The sequence below is a fragment of the Ictalurus punctatus genome, chromosome 4, assembly GCF_001660625.3.
Source record: "Ictalurus punctatus breed USDA103 chromosome 4, Coco_2.0, whole genome shotgun sequence".
Classification (NCBI taxonomy): Eukaryota; Metazoa; Chordata; class Actinopteri; order Siluriformes; family Ictaluridae; genus Ictalurus; species Ictalurus punctatus.
The window spans coordinates 5389870-5404928 of record NC_071284.1 but is presented as its reverse complement, the minus strand read 5'-3'; the positions used below and the strand labels follow the sequence as shown (position 1 = coordinate 5404928).

At 37.9% G+C, this 15059-nt stretch overlaps 2 protein-coding genes across 4 annotated transcripts in view; one reads left to right on the top strand and one right to left on the bottom strand.

Moving 5' to 3' along the window:
• The window catches only part of mob2b (MOB kinase activator 2b), a 54780-nt gene extending 49562 nt beyond the window's left edge, over window positions 1-5218 (top strand). For all 3 annotated transcript variants that reach the window (XM_017466391.3, XM_017466390.3, XM_017466389.3), the window contains exons 4-5: window positions 294-418; window positions 3533-5218. In XM_017466391.3, coding sequence (XP_017321880.1) covers window positions 294-418; window positions 3533-3804 — 397 coding nt within the window. In that variant the 3' untranslated portion in view covers window positions 3805-5218. The remainder of the gene's footprint in view (window positions 1-293; window positions 419-3532) is intronic.
• abcc8b (ATP-binding cassette, sub-family C (CFTR/MRP), member 8b) overlaps window positions 3960-15059 on the bottom strand; it is a 34658-nt gene continuing 23558 nt past the window's right edge. Inside the window, exons 26-40 of the mRNA XM_047154608.2 lie at window positions 14740-14984; window positions 13725-13891; window positions 13540-13609; window positions 12585-12742; window positions 11656-11748; window positions 11442-11544; window positions 10132-10233; window positions 9922-10042; window positions 8877-9007; window positions 8710-8788; window positions 8518-8626; window positions 8211-8314; window positions 6857-6990; window positions 6704-6766; window positions 3960-5629 (exon numbers count right to left, since the gene is read on the bottom strand). Coding sequence (XP_047010564.1) covers window positions 5492-5629; window positions 6704-6766; window positions 6857-6990; window positions 8211-8314; window positions 8518-8626; window positions 8710-8788; window positions 8877-9007; window positions 9922-10042; window positions 10132-10233; window positions 11442-11544; window positions 11656-11748; window positions 12585-12742; window positions 13540-13609; window positions 13725-13891; window positions 14740-14984 — 1817 coding nt within the window. The 3' untranslated portion in view covers window positions 3960-5491. The remainder of the gene's footprint in view (window positions 5630-6703; window positions 6767-6856; window positions 6991-8210; window positions 8315-8517; window positions 8627-8709; window positions 8789-8876; window positions 9008-9921; window positions 10043-10131; window positions 10234-11441; window positions 11545-11655; window positions 11749-12584; window positions 12743-13539; window positions 13610-13724; window positions 13892-14739; window positions 14985-15059) is intronic.

The following is a 15059-nucleotide window of genomic DNA, read 5'->3' as shown; positions in this document are numbered from 1 at the left end:
AGGTGACGCCCAAAAACCCTGCAGCTGCTCTTACACTGTAAGTGGGTCACCTGGCAGGAGATAAACTGCAAGAAGAAAAGCGGAGGCCGATCAAACACACCTTCAGCTTCATACACAGATGGTCAGCTGCACGGTTTAGTTAATGATCCACCAGCGTGTCGGATCGTGATTTCCTGGCATTCGAGATGATTTGCGGTGTCTTTTCTGCTGTGTGTTTCCTGAGATATCAAGCCTTTCTTCATTTTTCTCTCTCTCTCTCTCTCTCTCTCTCTCTCTCTCTCTCTCTCTCTCAGGACGTACTACTGGTATGATGAGAAAGGGAAGAAGACAAAATGCACAGCACCACAGTACATCGACTTTGTCATGAGTTCAGTCCAGAAGCTCGTCACTGATGAGGACATCTTTCCCACAAAGTATGGTGAGTATGATCCTCTGCTGGCACCTAGTGGTACCACAGACACAGTTTCTGCAAATTTGGACAGAACTAAGAGTCCAGAACCCAACAACCGACAATATTCGCCATTCTCGGATGCAAGTACGTCATCTATCCCATATATTTTGGCAGGCAGATAACATGTTCACACATCGGTTCCATAAAAGTGCTGCAAATCAACACTGCTAGATATCCATTGCATTCTCGAGTCTGATTGTTCAGAAGGCACTGATCGGTTTTCTGTAACGGTAAGGCGGGTTCATATTAATGCGCTAGAGCTAATACATTATCGTTTCTATAGCAACCAGACATTCATACAGCGGACACTTAATAATAATAATAATGATAATAATAAACTTTATTTTAGAGAACGCCTTTAAAAGCAGCTTCTCAAAGCGCTGTACACAAAATAAGCAGTACACAGAAAAAAATTTAAATAAAAAAAATTAATAATAAAAAAAAAGTAGACATCAGTAGTCACATGCAAGTTTAAAAAGGTAAGTCTTAAGTTGAGCTTTAAAAATGCCAAAGGTCTGAGCTTCCATAAGTTCGAGAGGAAGAGAGTTCCAAAGAGAAGGAGCGTGGACACTTCACATAATCGAAGGCTAAGATGAAACGGATTAAAACGGCGTGTTGGTAAACAAAGAAAAATCGATAATTGTTGATATGGTGAAGTTGTCTATTTTAAATTTATGGAAGGAGTCTGCAGTGTAAGTGCTTTGGAAGAGTAAGTTTTTAACCCCTGGAAGGTATCCAGGACTGAGGACTTTGTGCATTGTGGTTTGTCTGTCTTGCATTTTAGTCATCTGTTTAATCCAATTTTAAATGAAAATAAAACAGCGGAATATAGACATGCTGCGAATAAACTTTTTCGTAAAGGATTCAGGTTTTTATTGTACTGTACCTCAGATAGCAGCCCGGAGCTTGTACGTGTATTTTTGTAAAATAAGACTACAGTGGTGCTTGAAAGTTTGTGAACCCTTTATAATTTTCTATATTACGGCATAAATATGACCTAAAACATCAGATTTTCACACAAGTCCTAAAAGCAGACAAAGAGAACCCGATAAAACAAACGGGACAGAAATATTTTACTTGTTTTTTTATCCAATGTTACATATCTGTGAGAGGCAAAAGTATGTGACCCTCTAGGATTAGCAGTTAATTTGAAGGTGAAATTAGTCAGGTGTTTTCAATCAATGGAACGACAATCTGGTGCGAGCGCCTGGTTGTATTTAAAGAACAGGGATCTATCAAAGTCTGATCTTCACGGCACATGTTTGCGGAAGTGTATCGTGGCACGAACAATGGAGATTTCTAAAACCTCGGAAAAACAGTTGTTGATGCTCATCAGGCTGGAAAAAGTTACAGAACCATCTCTAAAGAGTCTGGTCAAAGTCCTGACCTTAATCCAGTAGAAAAGTTCTCGAAGGACCTGAAGCAAGCAGTTCATGTGAGGAAACCCACCAACATCCCAGAGTTGTAGCTGTTCTGTACTGAAGAACGGGCTACAATTCCTCCAAGCAGATGTACAGGGCTGATCAACAGTTACCGGAAACAACCAGTTGCACGATGCATTGTTATTGCTGCACAAGGGGGTCACACCAGATACCGAAAGCACAGGTTCACATACTTTTGCTACTCACATATATGTAATATTTTTGTCTTATTTGTTTATTTGGGTTCTCTTTATCTACTTTTTGGACTTGTGTGAAAATCTGATGATGTTTTAGGTCATATTTATGCAGAAATATATCAAATTCTAACTCTCAAGCACCACTGATTCTGAAGTGAACAGTAAATTGTTGACAGCTAGAGGAACATTTTCATTGCGTAGGCCATCTGTTCATTATTAACTTGTTCTTGTTTACATTCGTCTCAGTGCTTACGGTAAATGAGGATAAAATGTTCCGATTGGCCATTAGTCATAAGCCATTCTGTAAAGGGTGTAGTCATGATCACTCCAGATTGGATTGAAGCCATGGTTAAAGCAAGACACTATGGGCTATTTTTATTATTATTTTTATTTTTTTTTTTAATTTTTACAGTAAATATCACAATCAATCTTTGCCAGTTAACTGCTGAAATTCTTAAAAGTGCTTTCTGTATTGGAACATTAGCAAAAAATGATGCATCCAAATCCATATCTAGTATTTCGATTTTGTTACAAGTAAATGGTTCATTTTACCGTGAAGAGAGAAAAGAAAAGAAAAGTTTGTTGAAAAATGATTTCTTTATTCTTTTTTAGTCAAAAAATTACCGTGTGCTCATATAAAAAATATTTATACAATTTTCCTAGTTCAAGAGTTTTATTTGTTACGTCCGTTATGTAGCACAGGGCGTACAATTCTTGTGTCTCAGCACCTCAAATCAAGTGTGTGTGTGTATAAAGTATACGATCTAACGAAAAATTCAGCAATAATCAACACTTTAGAAAAGTCCTCTTTAATATAATTCAAGTCAGGGAAAGGATTGAATTTAAAATGTCATTACTTGTAAGATTTTTTTTGTTCTAAATATTAAAAAAAAAAAAAAAAAAAACATAATTTTGAGAAAAACAGTTTCAGAAACACCATGTGGTTTAGTGTTTTTCCACTCAGTGTGATTTATAAGGTTTATGAAGGAAACTGAAACTTCCTTTTCAGTGATGTAAGACCTGTGTGATTGTGCAAACTGGTGGAGCTTAAAGCCTTCATCAAAATTGCTGCATTTCAGATAATGTGGGTGTGTGTGTGGACAAAAATAGTGAAATAGATGTTTTCTCAGGTGAGTTTTCATGTGAACTTTATTCAAAAAGCTGAAAAAAAATGGCCAACGTGTTTTTTCTACCTGTAGTGTATTTTATATACAGAAGCAATGCTAATCTAAGCACATGACCATGATACTGTCTGTTTTGGTGTCATTCCAGTTATTACTAGATCTGAATCTCCATTGGTTTTTCCATTGATTCTTATGGAAAATGCCCTTTATGTAATGGAGGTAAAGATTAAATCCGTGTTGTTGTGTTTTTTTTTGTTGTTTTTTTTTTTGTTTTGTTTTTTTAGGGATAGATTCTTAATAACATATCCACTACTAACCTTTTGCTCTATCTGTCTCCAGGCAAAGAGTTCCCGAACGCCTTCGATTCGCTAGTGAAGAAGATCTGCCGCTACCTTTTCCACGTGTTGTCGCACATCTTCTGGGCTCACTACAAGGAGACGGTGGCCATGGAGCTGCACGGACACTTAAACACGCTCTACACACACTTCATCGTCTTTATACGGGAATTCAACCTGATGGACCCCAAGGAGACGTCCATAATGGACGACTTGACCGAGGCCCTGTGCACCCCCCTGCCCCCTCCTCCACAGAATCATGTGACGGAGAGATGAGGCTCGCACTCGTCTCCCCTCCATACATCTGCTCAGGGGAGGACTGAAGGACCGCCCTTTCACCTCCCACAAACTTCGCTCTCTTTTTTACGACCCGGTCAGGATGGGTCAGCCTGGATTGCGGGTGGCAGCACTCGCCGAAATCCCCCCCCGCACCCCCATACCCCACCCCACTCCCACCCTTCCAGAGGTTGTACTGTTCTGCGAGCCCTTTAACCAGGAAGCATTCACACTTTCACCCTCTTCCCCCTTTTTTTGTTGTTTTTTTTTTTCCAGTTGGTTTGGCTTTCTCATGCCCATGTACTAATGAGTTTGGGTTCGGAATATGGGACACTAGGTTTGGTTTCTCTCTTCCTCCTAACATTAGCACCATCTGTACATCCATGTTAGAACGAGAAGATGTGAGGAAGATACTAGTGGCACTGTTTTTCTGTACAGTTTAAGAAGACTAAACCGTAGTCCTGGTCGTCTACAGAGTCTTCTTAATCATATAAGGTGTTTTTTGTTTTTGTTTTTGTTTTGGAGGCAAAACGAGTGTGAAATTTAGACCTTCAGGACCAGACTGTTTACCCATAATCCTTTAAGTCTGACTACTTTCCACCCAAGATGCTCTTTAACCCAGCGTCTTACACAATGGCTGCATCTTTTCATTGTTTTTTTTTCTTTCTTTTTTTTTTCTTTTCTAATATACTAGATAATCTAGTATTAATTAATCTAGATAATCTACATTATGCCCCCTGAGCGCTCCTCCAGCACCAGAGCGCACCACAGGCGGCCATGTTGGATCCATCTAGGAAAAAGAGCACCAGTCCGAAGGCCTCGCTTCGTGGTGCTTTTCCATTATGCAGCACAATGACAAAGACATTTTGTCTGCTACATTTGATCGTTCCATATCCCATATAAAGGTACATCAGATTTCCCCTCCATGTTTCATTTAAAAAAATGCCCGAGGGGGACAATTAGATCGGAATCGTTTCAGAATCGAGGTATCGCCCTGGCTCGCTTTGTAAGGACACTTTCAAAATGGAAACGTGGCAAAAGAATGTAAAACCTAGTCTTTATGTATTTAACTGTTTGAGAAAATTATCCAGAGTGAATGAGTGACGGATCGAACGGGGGAAATAAAAGGTGTATGTAAGCATGAAAGAGAAAGAAAGATATTTTAAAGTCCTCCCTTCATCACTGTTCAGAGAGTTCTCTTGGGTAGAGGTTCTCTCATTAGAGGGTTGGATGTTCATTTTAATTTATTATCTTTTTTTTTCCCCCATTTTTGGTTTAGTTTTGGCTTCTTTTTTTTTCTGGACACAGTTCTGGCTTTCATTTTTATGTATTTTAATAATACTTAAGTTAAAAGCGATTTAATATTTTAAGCTCTGCAAATTATACCCTAATAAAATATTTAAAATGTCACTAATTCCTGTGGTGTTTGCATCATTTCTACTAGCAATTTGTACCGACATCAACAGTAACCGTGGAGTAATGGTTAAACAGTTCTTTAATGGAGACTTTTTGTAGGAAACTGGCTTTATGTTAGAACCGTTTGAAAGACGTTATAGGTTCAGTTACTGGTTCCAAGTTTCAAATTATTTGTTCGTAATTATACATTTAGAAATTTATATACAGATCATAGCAAAATCCCTTTGTCCTGCCCCGTTCATGACACGCACACTCCTCGTCGTCGTCGTTCTCACTTGTCTGCTCTGACGAAAGAATAGAAAACGCTGTCTTTCTGCTCCAGGAGGACATCGGGTCTGTCGTATTCCAGAATGGCTCCACGCTTCATCACGATGACCACGTCTGAGCCCAGGATGGTGTGCACACGATGCTGCAGCATAATACACAATATATTACATACAGGTCAGGTCATACGTTTACATACTGAATGCCTCGCAGATTCTGCAGACTGTTAATAGTTAAACAAATCATTAAAATTGCATTTAGTTTCTTATTGAGTCCCGCCCTGAATACGCTATTTCACCTAACAGATGTTTACATATACTCCACAAGACAAAATAATAACTGAATTTACACAAACGAATCAGTTCGAAAGTTTACACACGCTCGATTCTTAATCCTGTGTGTCGTTACCTGGATGATCAACGATTGTGTTTATGTTCTGTGAGAGTTGTTCATGAGTCCTTTGTTTGTCCTGAGCAGTTAACCCGCCCACTGTTCTTGAAAAAAAATCCTCCAGGTCCTGCACATTCTTTACATTTCCAGCATCTTCTGCATATTTGACCTTTCTCCGACAGCTGCTATATGATGTTCAGATTCATCTTTTCACACTGAGGACAACTGAAGGGACTCGTACACGACTATTACAAAAGGTCCAAACGTTCACTGATGCTCAAGAAGGCGACACGATACGTTAAGAGCCAGGGGGGTGTAAACTTTTGAACAGGCTGACCGGTGTAAATTGTTATTTTGTCTTCTGGGAAACATGTAAATATCTTATGTAGATTCTGAAGGGTGGTATTAAATGAAAAAATAAGATCTTTAAACAAACTAATAGCAATTCTTGTTTCTTGGAGTGATGATTAGATTATTTCTTTGAATATACAAGACATTTTTTTTTAAATGGATCCTCAAATTATTCAATGGATTCTTCGCTTGATACATTCTTAGATTCTTTGATCGATTTATTCTTAGAAAGACTCATATTGTTGTTTTTTTTTGTTTGTTTGTTTGTTTGTTTGTTTGTTTGTTTTTTATTATTATTCTTAAAAATATAATTTCTTAAATTATTCTTCCGTTAACAGATTGTTTGATAAATTGATTCCCTGATTTCTTCTTTGACATTCACAGACAGAGTCGAGGGAAAGCGGAGCACGGTGTTCGCTGGTGGACGAGGACTAATGATCACTTTGTACTGCTAGATCACATTTAAGCAGACACTTACAGCAATGTTTACGACCGTCCGATCTGCAAAAGCAGTCATAACGACTTTTTGTAGAATGCTCTCCTGTTCAGAAGAAGAAGGGGGTCGAAGGTTAGAGCACTTTATTATTGTTCTACGTATTGTGAGATATGTATTGTACATAGGATCTCTCACAGTGCCCATGTCGATCGACGCTGTGGCTTCATCCATGATGAGGATGCTGCTCTTCCTCACAAACGCTCGGGCCAGACAGAAGAGCTGCCGCTGCCCCTGGCTGAAGTTTTCTCCTCCCTCTGTCACCATGGTGTCTAAGATACGGACAGGGCAGTCTGATTAAGCTTTATTCCCGTTCGCTCTAATGGCTAGAAATCCTGAGAATTAGTTGCAAAATAGCAAACTATCTGAACAGGGCCAAAACTGTAATCAGTACTGAATGTTTATTGAACTATTGATGATCAGGAAATACTACTATTAACTTATACAGGCATTTCTTGTGCATAAATGGATTTTACTCTGTGAGGTAAGTTGCTGAATTTACAAAAAATAGACTGGAAAAAGTATGAAAAAATAAATTATTCTTGTTTAGAATTTTTTTTAAGTAGATTCTTTAATTCTCAGAATGCTTCTTTCATTGATTCATTCATGGAAAAAAAAAAGTATAAATATAAATTATAGTTATAATGCAATGTACTTAAAATGTGGTCTAATGATTTAGACTGCCAATCTTCATTCTAATGCTTCATTCTTAGATAGATTCACTCACTGAAGGATTCTCTGATTCTTACAATGATTCTTTGATTGGTTATAATGCAATTATAGTTATATTTGATATGCATCGTTATATTTATATATCAATTGCAATTATAATTATAATGCAATGTACTTACAAGATGGTCTAATGATTAAATGCCAATCTTCATTCTAATGCTTCATTCTTAGATAGATTCTTCAAACAGATTCACTCACTGAATGACTCTCTGATTCTTACAATGATTCTTTGATTGGTTCATTCTAAGAAATTCCAGCGCTTACAAAACCAAAGTCAAATCGATGCTATAATTTAGTGTGTAAGCTTAATTTTTGTACTGTAGAATGTTCTGCTGTACAGCTGATCTAGCAGGACAGCATGTCATCAATATGTGAATTGACGTAAATCCCTTTAAAGCAGGGGTGGGCAATCTTATCCGGAAAGGGCCGGTGTGGGTGCAGGTTTTTATTCCAACTAAGCAGGAGCCACACCTGATTCCACCTGTTTAATCACTTGATCTTGACTTTCAATAGATTCAGGTGTGGCTTCTGCTTGGTTGGAATGAAAACCTGCACTCACACCAGCCCTTTCTGGATAAGATTGCCCACCCCTGCTTTAAAGTGATGCGTTGGTGAACAAGGATGTCTAACTTTGGCAATTAGTTTTGTCCTTGAATCTTTCTATCCGTTTTTTTTTTTCTTTTCTTTCCCTGTGTCCTCAGAGAGAAGAGCTACGAAGCAAGGAGATGAGCAAAGAACGGAGAAGTACCCGAGGTCTCACCTAGTCCTCCAGGTAAAGCTTCCACCACGGGTGTGAGCTGAGCGATATCCAGAGCTTCCCACAGCATCCGGTCAGTGGCCTTTCTCTCTGGATCTAGATTAAATCTAAAACAAAACCAAAGACATCAGCAGTCAGTGAAAGAGCATGTATTGACAAATCATTCCAAACAATCCTACCTAAGATTTCTGTCGGATTACCTGATAGCCTACCTATCTAATGGCCCATCTGTTACTGTAGCTTTGCCGTAGCAAAACAAAATGGAGATTCTAGTATTCAATGGCATGGTTAGAAGATCAATAAGACTCACCGAATTGTTCCACTGAATAAAATAGGGTCCTGAAGAATGATAGAAAATTTGGAGCGCAGGGTTTGAAGGGGCAGTTTAGCGATATCAATCCCATCAATAATAATTCGACCTTGAAGAAAATTACAGAATGTCACCAAGCCTAGAAGATGACGGTATAATACTGAGTTATAGAAGAAAAAAAAAAAGGTTTACCCTCGCATGTGTCTACCATTCGAAAAAGAGCCAAGGAGAAGGAAGACTTTCCACTTCCTGTTCGGCCACATATCCCCACCTGTATAGATACAGAACATAACTGATGGGAATGTCTTTGAGTGTGTAAGAAAGCAAGTATCACCTTGAGTGGGTTATAATGCTGTTGCCTTTTGTCCAGGTTTGATGTGAGCATGGACACGCTTTAGGACGGGTTTTAGGCTGCTATCATATCTCACGCTCAGGTTCTTTATTTGGATCTCGCCATATTTGGGCCAACCTGCTGGAACCTGGGCTGGAGCTGGAACATCAAAACAAAGAAATAATCAGTGAAGTCCTTGTGCATTGCACCTAATTACCTGAATTCAATTCATGTAGATAAACAAATGATGTGACAAATATTGTATTATGTGTGTATTATATAACAACATGCAATATGTCCTATAATCAACAGTGTCCAGGTGAATTCCAGGATATCTATCACAAAGCATTTATATCTATCAAATATACGGTATGTAAACTAATAACTCTTTTTATCAGAGGCCAAAAAAAAAAGGAATTTCTGCCTGTATTCAGCATTAAACTTATTTGTGATGTCACACTCCACAGTAGACACTCACACCTTTAAGAATCTGTTTTTTTTAAAATAAATATTTCTTTTTTTAAATTTATTTTTAATCTAACTAAATAGGTTTAAATGTTCCATTTGGCTGAAAAGAACACCAGTGTACTGCATGAAAAGGTTAAATTACACAATAACTTTTATTTCTGGTGGTAACATTGCGGGGGGGGGGGATAGAATAATGTTGACTAAACTAAAACTAAACAATGACATTAAAAGAAAGTAGTTGGATAACTCAATCTGGTGCATTAGATTAGAATTTAAGCTTTCAGCAGGAGAGTAGATCTCCAGAATGGTTGGACACCAATGTAGCCAATGATAAAATATCTGCTTAGAAGAGAAAAAAAAAAAATGATGTGGATCATTGATATCCAGCCAATCAGGAGAAAGAAGAGTCTCTGTTTGTCTCTCGATCATTTTGACTCTCAATACAAAGGCCTTCCAGTTGTTCTGCCAAACCTGATTCAGTTCTATTCACAAAATACGGACAAGTTCAAAGAGGTGAATACTTATTCAAGGCACTGTAGATCTTCCATCAAACCCTTACATTTAGGATACACTCAATATACGACTTTCATTTCTCATCTACGCACTCATTTCTCCATCGTAGTTCTCAGGCTCTGTGTTGAGCAGACTGCTGATCCTCTTCACACAGCCGAGTTGTACTTCCATATCAGCCAGGTTACGCACCATCCAGTTCAGGTAGTTCGATACCTGTTATATCAGGTACAGAACCATGTTTTAGAATTTGCAGAAAACTATGTGAGAGTATTGTTTAATGTGTGTTGGGCAGGAAGTTTTACCATGAGAGCGTATGTGAGGCCCAGACCCACTAGTCCAGCTGAGAGCTCACTGCTGATTGAAGCCACGGCTGCTATCAGCACTACAAACGCCCCGATGTACTCCTGATGAGTCAAGAATAAATCTGTTACTACAGTCGTGCCATGAGAAGGGCCTTAGGTTTGTACGTATGGACTGCAGTCTTTAGTTTCGTCCACAGTATTTCAGAACACTGATTTGGGGTCAGGCAAGTATTTCTGTTTGGCTTTGCCAGAGCCATATCTCCCTGCAGTTCTCACCTGGTTTCCCACTAAAGCTAAGCAGGGTTGAGCCTGGACAGTATCTGGGATGGGAAAAGTAAGGTTGCTGCTGGAAGTGGTATTAGTGAGGCCAGCAGGTGGTGCTCATCCTGTGGTCTGTGTGGGTCCTAATACCCCAGTACAGTGACAGGGACTCTATACTGTAAAAACAGCACCGTCTTTCGGATGAGACGTTAACCTGAGGTCCTGACTCGCTGTAGTCACTAAAAATCCCAGCACACTTCTCGTAAAAGAGTAGGGGTATAATCCCGGTGTCCTGGCAACATTCCCCCATAAGACCTTATCCTATCATTGCACCTTAATAATCTCCATCCCTTGGCTACATCACTCTCCTCTCCACTAATAGCTGGGGTGGTGGGTGTTCTGGCGCACTGTGGCTGTTGTCGCATCATTTAGGTGGATGCTACACACTGGTGGTGGTTTGAGGAGATTCCACAACCCCCCTATACAATGTAAAGAGCTTTGAAAGTCTAGAAAAGCGCTATATAAATCTAAGGAATTATTATTAAATAATAATTATTATTGTTTGGATGTTTGTTAAGGGTCATTTTCTTGTTGAACATTCAAGCCTTAACCTTGTGGCAGATGCAGCCAGGTTTTCAGCTAATATATCCTTCTGCTTAACTATGTCAAAATCCAAATGAAAAGCAAAATATTTGTTAAATGTACATTAAATGCAGGAATGCAATGTAGCAAATTAGGGAGAATTGACCAAAATGGAAGAAAACTGACTAAGTTTTATATATATATATATATATATATATATATATATATATATATATATATATATATATATATATATATATATATATATATATATATATTAAATAAACCTAACATAAATCTTACTAAAGCAATTGTATGGTCAACTGACAAACATCAAAACATTACTGAGCACAGTAAGTCATCATGTACTGTATATCACTATTAAATGACTGTATTATGATAGGTCTTAATATTTATTTCTGACATGCCTTTATTTGTTGACCTATTAACTGATGGATTGATTTTACCATGCGAACTTCGAGCCAGCGATTGGCTGCTGTGAGAAAGAGCGAGGCGATGTTATTGGCATCGGTGTATTCCAAAAGTCTCTTCTTAAATCTTTGTTCGTGTCTGCAACCAAACAGGAATCAAGTAATTGTCTAGATAAACTCATTACCCATGAAAATAATCCGTAATTCTTCTGTAATTCTTCTTTTTAACCTGTAAGTGTGTGTAGTGTACCTAAAGGCTCTGATGGTGGTGAGACCCTCTATAGTCACTGAGTAGTGGGACAGCAGGGGGATCTGGGTGCTGTCCTCTAACTGCTGCAGATCCCTAGAAATACAAATACACACACACACACACACACACACACACACACAATGCTCATTCTATGTAGCGTTGAAAATGTTGATAAATGTTGTAAATTATGTTCATGATCTATCTGATTTATTGTATATTAAGTGACACCTACAAAACTCCATAAAAGGCAAAGCTCACAGAGATCTGAAAGCAACAAAATGACTACTAAACAACGGATTGAGCTATTACAGTAATGCAGCTTAGCCACTGCAGTGTGTCAACTACCATAAATACACACTCCTTTTTTTTTTTTTTTTTTTTTATATATATACAGCAGCATTTCTTTTGTCTTACGTGAATGTCTAGGTTTATTTGTCCTCTTCCATGCATTTCTTTTGGACGAACTTTGCTTCGTCATTTATAAGAAACGGCCAAGTTTCACACCATTTTCGTTAAATCCGTGAATGATTTGAAACAAATAAATGTTTTGAACATGACAGAATAATCCACTTGTAAAAAAAAATTGCACTGATTTGAAGCCAATCAGTCTTTAGATTAGTGAGTCTTCCACGGGAGGAGCTCTCTGAGGACACAAACTTTTTTTTTTTCTGAAGTAAATGGATTTTCATGAATGCCAAACTTCTTGTGTAAAATCTCCTGCAAACGATTTATGCACCAATTTTTTTTTACCACTAAAAAAATTAACATTCATTCAGAATTGTTGGTAGATAGCCCTTTTAGTACTAACTCTATTTTCCTAAATTCAGGAAGTCACAAAAATGATCAAGCATTTAAGCTCAAATTAAAATCCTGACTGCCATCACGAATCATACACTGATGATGCATTGACCAGCCACTGGAGAACCCACCTGGATGCCACCCGGAAGTACTTCTGAATAAAATAGCAGATGATAGCCAGTGGGAGCAGAGCGATGAGGAAGACCGGGGTGATGTAAGATATGATGCCCACCGCTGACACACACAGAAGAGTTGAGCGGCTCAAACACTCCATGGTACCCGGGATGTGCTAGGTTTAATTCAATTCAGTTTAGTAGTGTAGTGATTTTAAAGAAATACTCCAACATTTTTCAATTAAAACCTATATATCCACATATGTCTTCAAGACAGAAGAGTTTATGCTTTGTAGTCTTATTTATTTTTGTCTCAGTGAGAAAAAAAGAGAAGCTCTCTCTGAACAAGTGCCCTTAGATTATAATGCCATTATAATCACGTTGTATTATAAAATACTATAAATAAGTAGTTCTTTCTTTCCTCACTAGAAAGAAACTTATCAATTATTGTTAACCCTTTACTGCATGGTGCTGCCATATGGGAACAATTAATTTAGTTCCAATTTTTTGATGAGCAATAGTGCAAAACTACTGTTTTTCCATGTAACTGGAAAAAAAGGGGACTTTAACTCTGACATAAGGAAAAAAAAAGCCATGTCACATGACCAGGAAGTGCTGTTTGCAAATGTGATTAATTTGTTCACTATTTAGGCAAAACTCCCCTACTTTCTTTTCAAGTTGTTTTTATATATTTTTATTCTTGAACTAATTCAAGTTAAAAATAAATAAATAAATATATAAATAATCCATATTTTTATGTAAATGTAATAATTCATGCAGTAGATGGTTAATTGTAATTGCACACAATACAAATACGGTTGCTAGAAATTAGTATGGAAAATGCTAAAGTATTCCTTTAATAACATAAATGACTAAGTGTGAAAACCTTCCCACTGAGTGGTACTAGTTGTTGATAAAAATGCACATGAAAAAAAAAAAAATAAATAAAAAAGACAAATATGACCTTCATTACCTGATCGATGATGTTGATGTCACCAGAGAATCGGTTAAGAATATTCCCGAGAGGAGTCGTCTCAAACAACCTGAAATGTTACTCGAATAATAAACATCTACAAAATAACTGCAGGATATTGTATTAAATCTTTAAATCATTGCTCAGCACTAGAAAATTCTGTTGTTTGTTGTGGAAACCGGTACCTCATCGGAGCGAGGATGATGATACGGAGAAGACTGCAGTGGAGCTCCTGAGCGACCCGGAGTCCCGTCCACTCCACGGCCACAGAGGTGATCAAACATAACACGATACCCAGAAAACACAAGACACAAAACACCTGCAGGTACAGAGAATGACTCAGCACACAGTCCTGGGGCCAGAGGGAAAGCGTGGGAGAGAGAAATTGGTGGACAAAATATACATTTTAAAGTAACAGTTCAGCAAAAAAAGACACTTCTGTAGTTTTGCACTAGCGCTATGAGGCTAATGTAACTAATGTAAGTCATAACATTATGATGATATGATTATGACATTATGATTATAAACTGCATGTCCGAATTGGTTTCTGATGCTGCATAAGACAATGTTATTTATAAAATAGACAAAGGATATTGCATAGCTATTATTATTATTATTATTATTATTATTATTATTATTATTATTATTATTATTATTATTAATTTTACAAATTGCTAGATTATGAAACTTACAAATGCTATTATTAAGCCAAATAATGCCTTTTCAGGTGAGTGTGGGATAGTTTAGATATGTAGTTTCTATTAATTGAAATCCCATAGCCTCATATGAAAACATATTCAAAAAAATATTTTGGATTTATTTACCCCTACGTGTTAAGTAATACATTAACTAACAAACATATACTATCATGTACTTAATCTGGTCATTATACACGCATGAATTCATAAGACTCACGTCATAGTTAAGGTTAGCTCTTCATTAGTTTGTGATTAGTACATGCCTTAACTCATCATTAATACATTCAGGTGTTAGTGCATGATTTATTCATGTACTATTATTGTAAAGTGTTACTGAAATTCCCCTGCATTCATTATGTCTTCATGACACTCACCTAAATTTCACACCATGGAGAAGAATTAGACATGTTGAAGTCCACGAACAGCAAGAAACTATTATTGTCCAAGATATTCAAACTGATCTGGTTGACTGAAAACCTTCATAGACATCGATATTCCTCACCTGTGTAGATGTGCAGTTCCTCTCTGTACTGTCAGTACGAGCTGTGATGGCCTGAGACGTCCAGTGGGCGAGCCAGTAGTCTATCGCTAGCATGAGTGAGTGTTTGGTGAGCTGTGACAGGATGAGCAGCGGAAGCAGCAGGAGGCCAGCTGTTCGCAGGTACGTCCCCAAAGGGCCCCATAGCATTGTGTTCCTCTGACGCAGCTCGGCTGTCAGGCTGTCCTCATCTGTACATAGGGAACCGTCTGTGGGGACAAAACACTGCGGTCAGACTGGTGTTCTTCACTTCACAGGGGTTTAGTGTAGTGGCAGAAATTTTT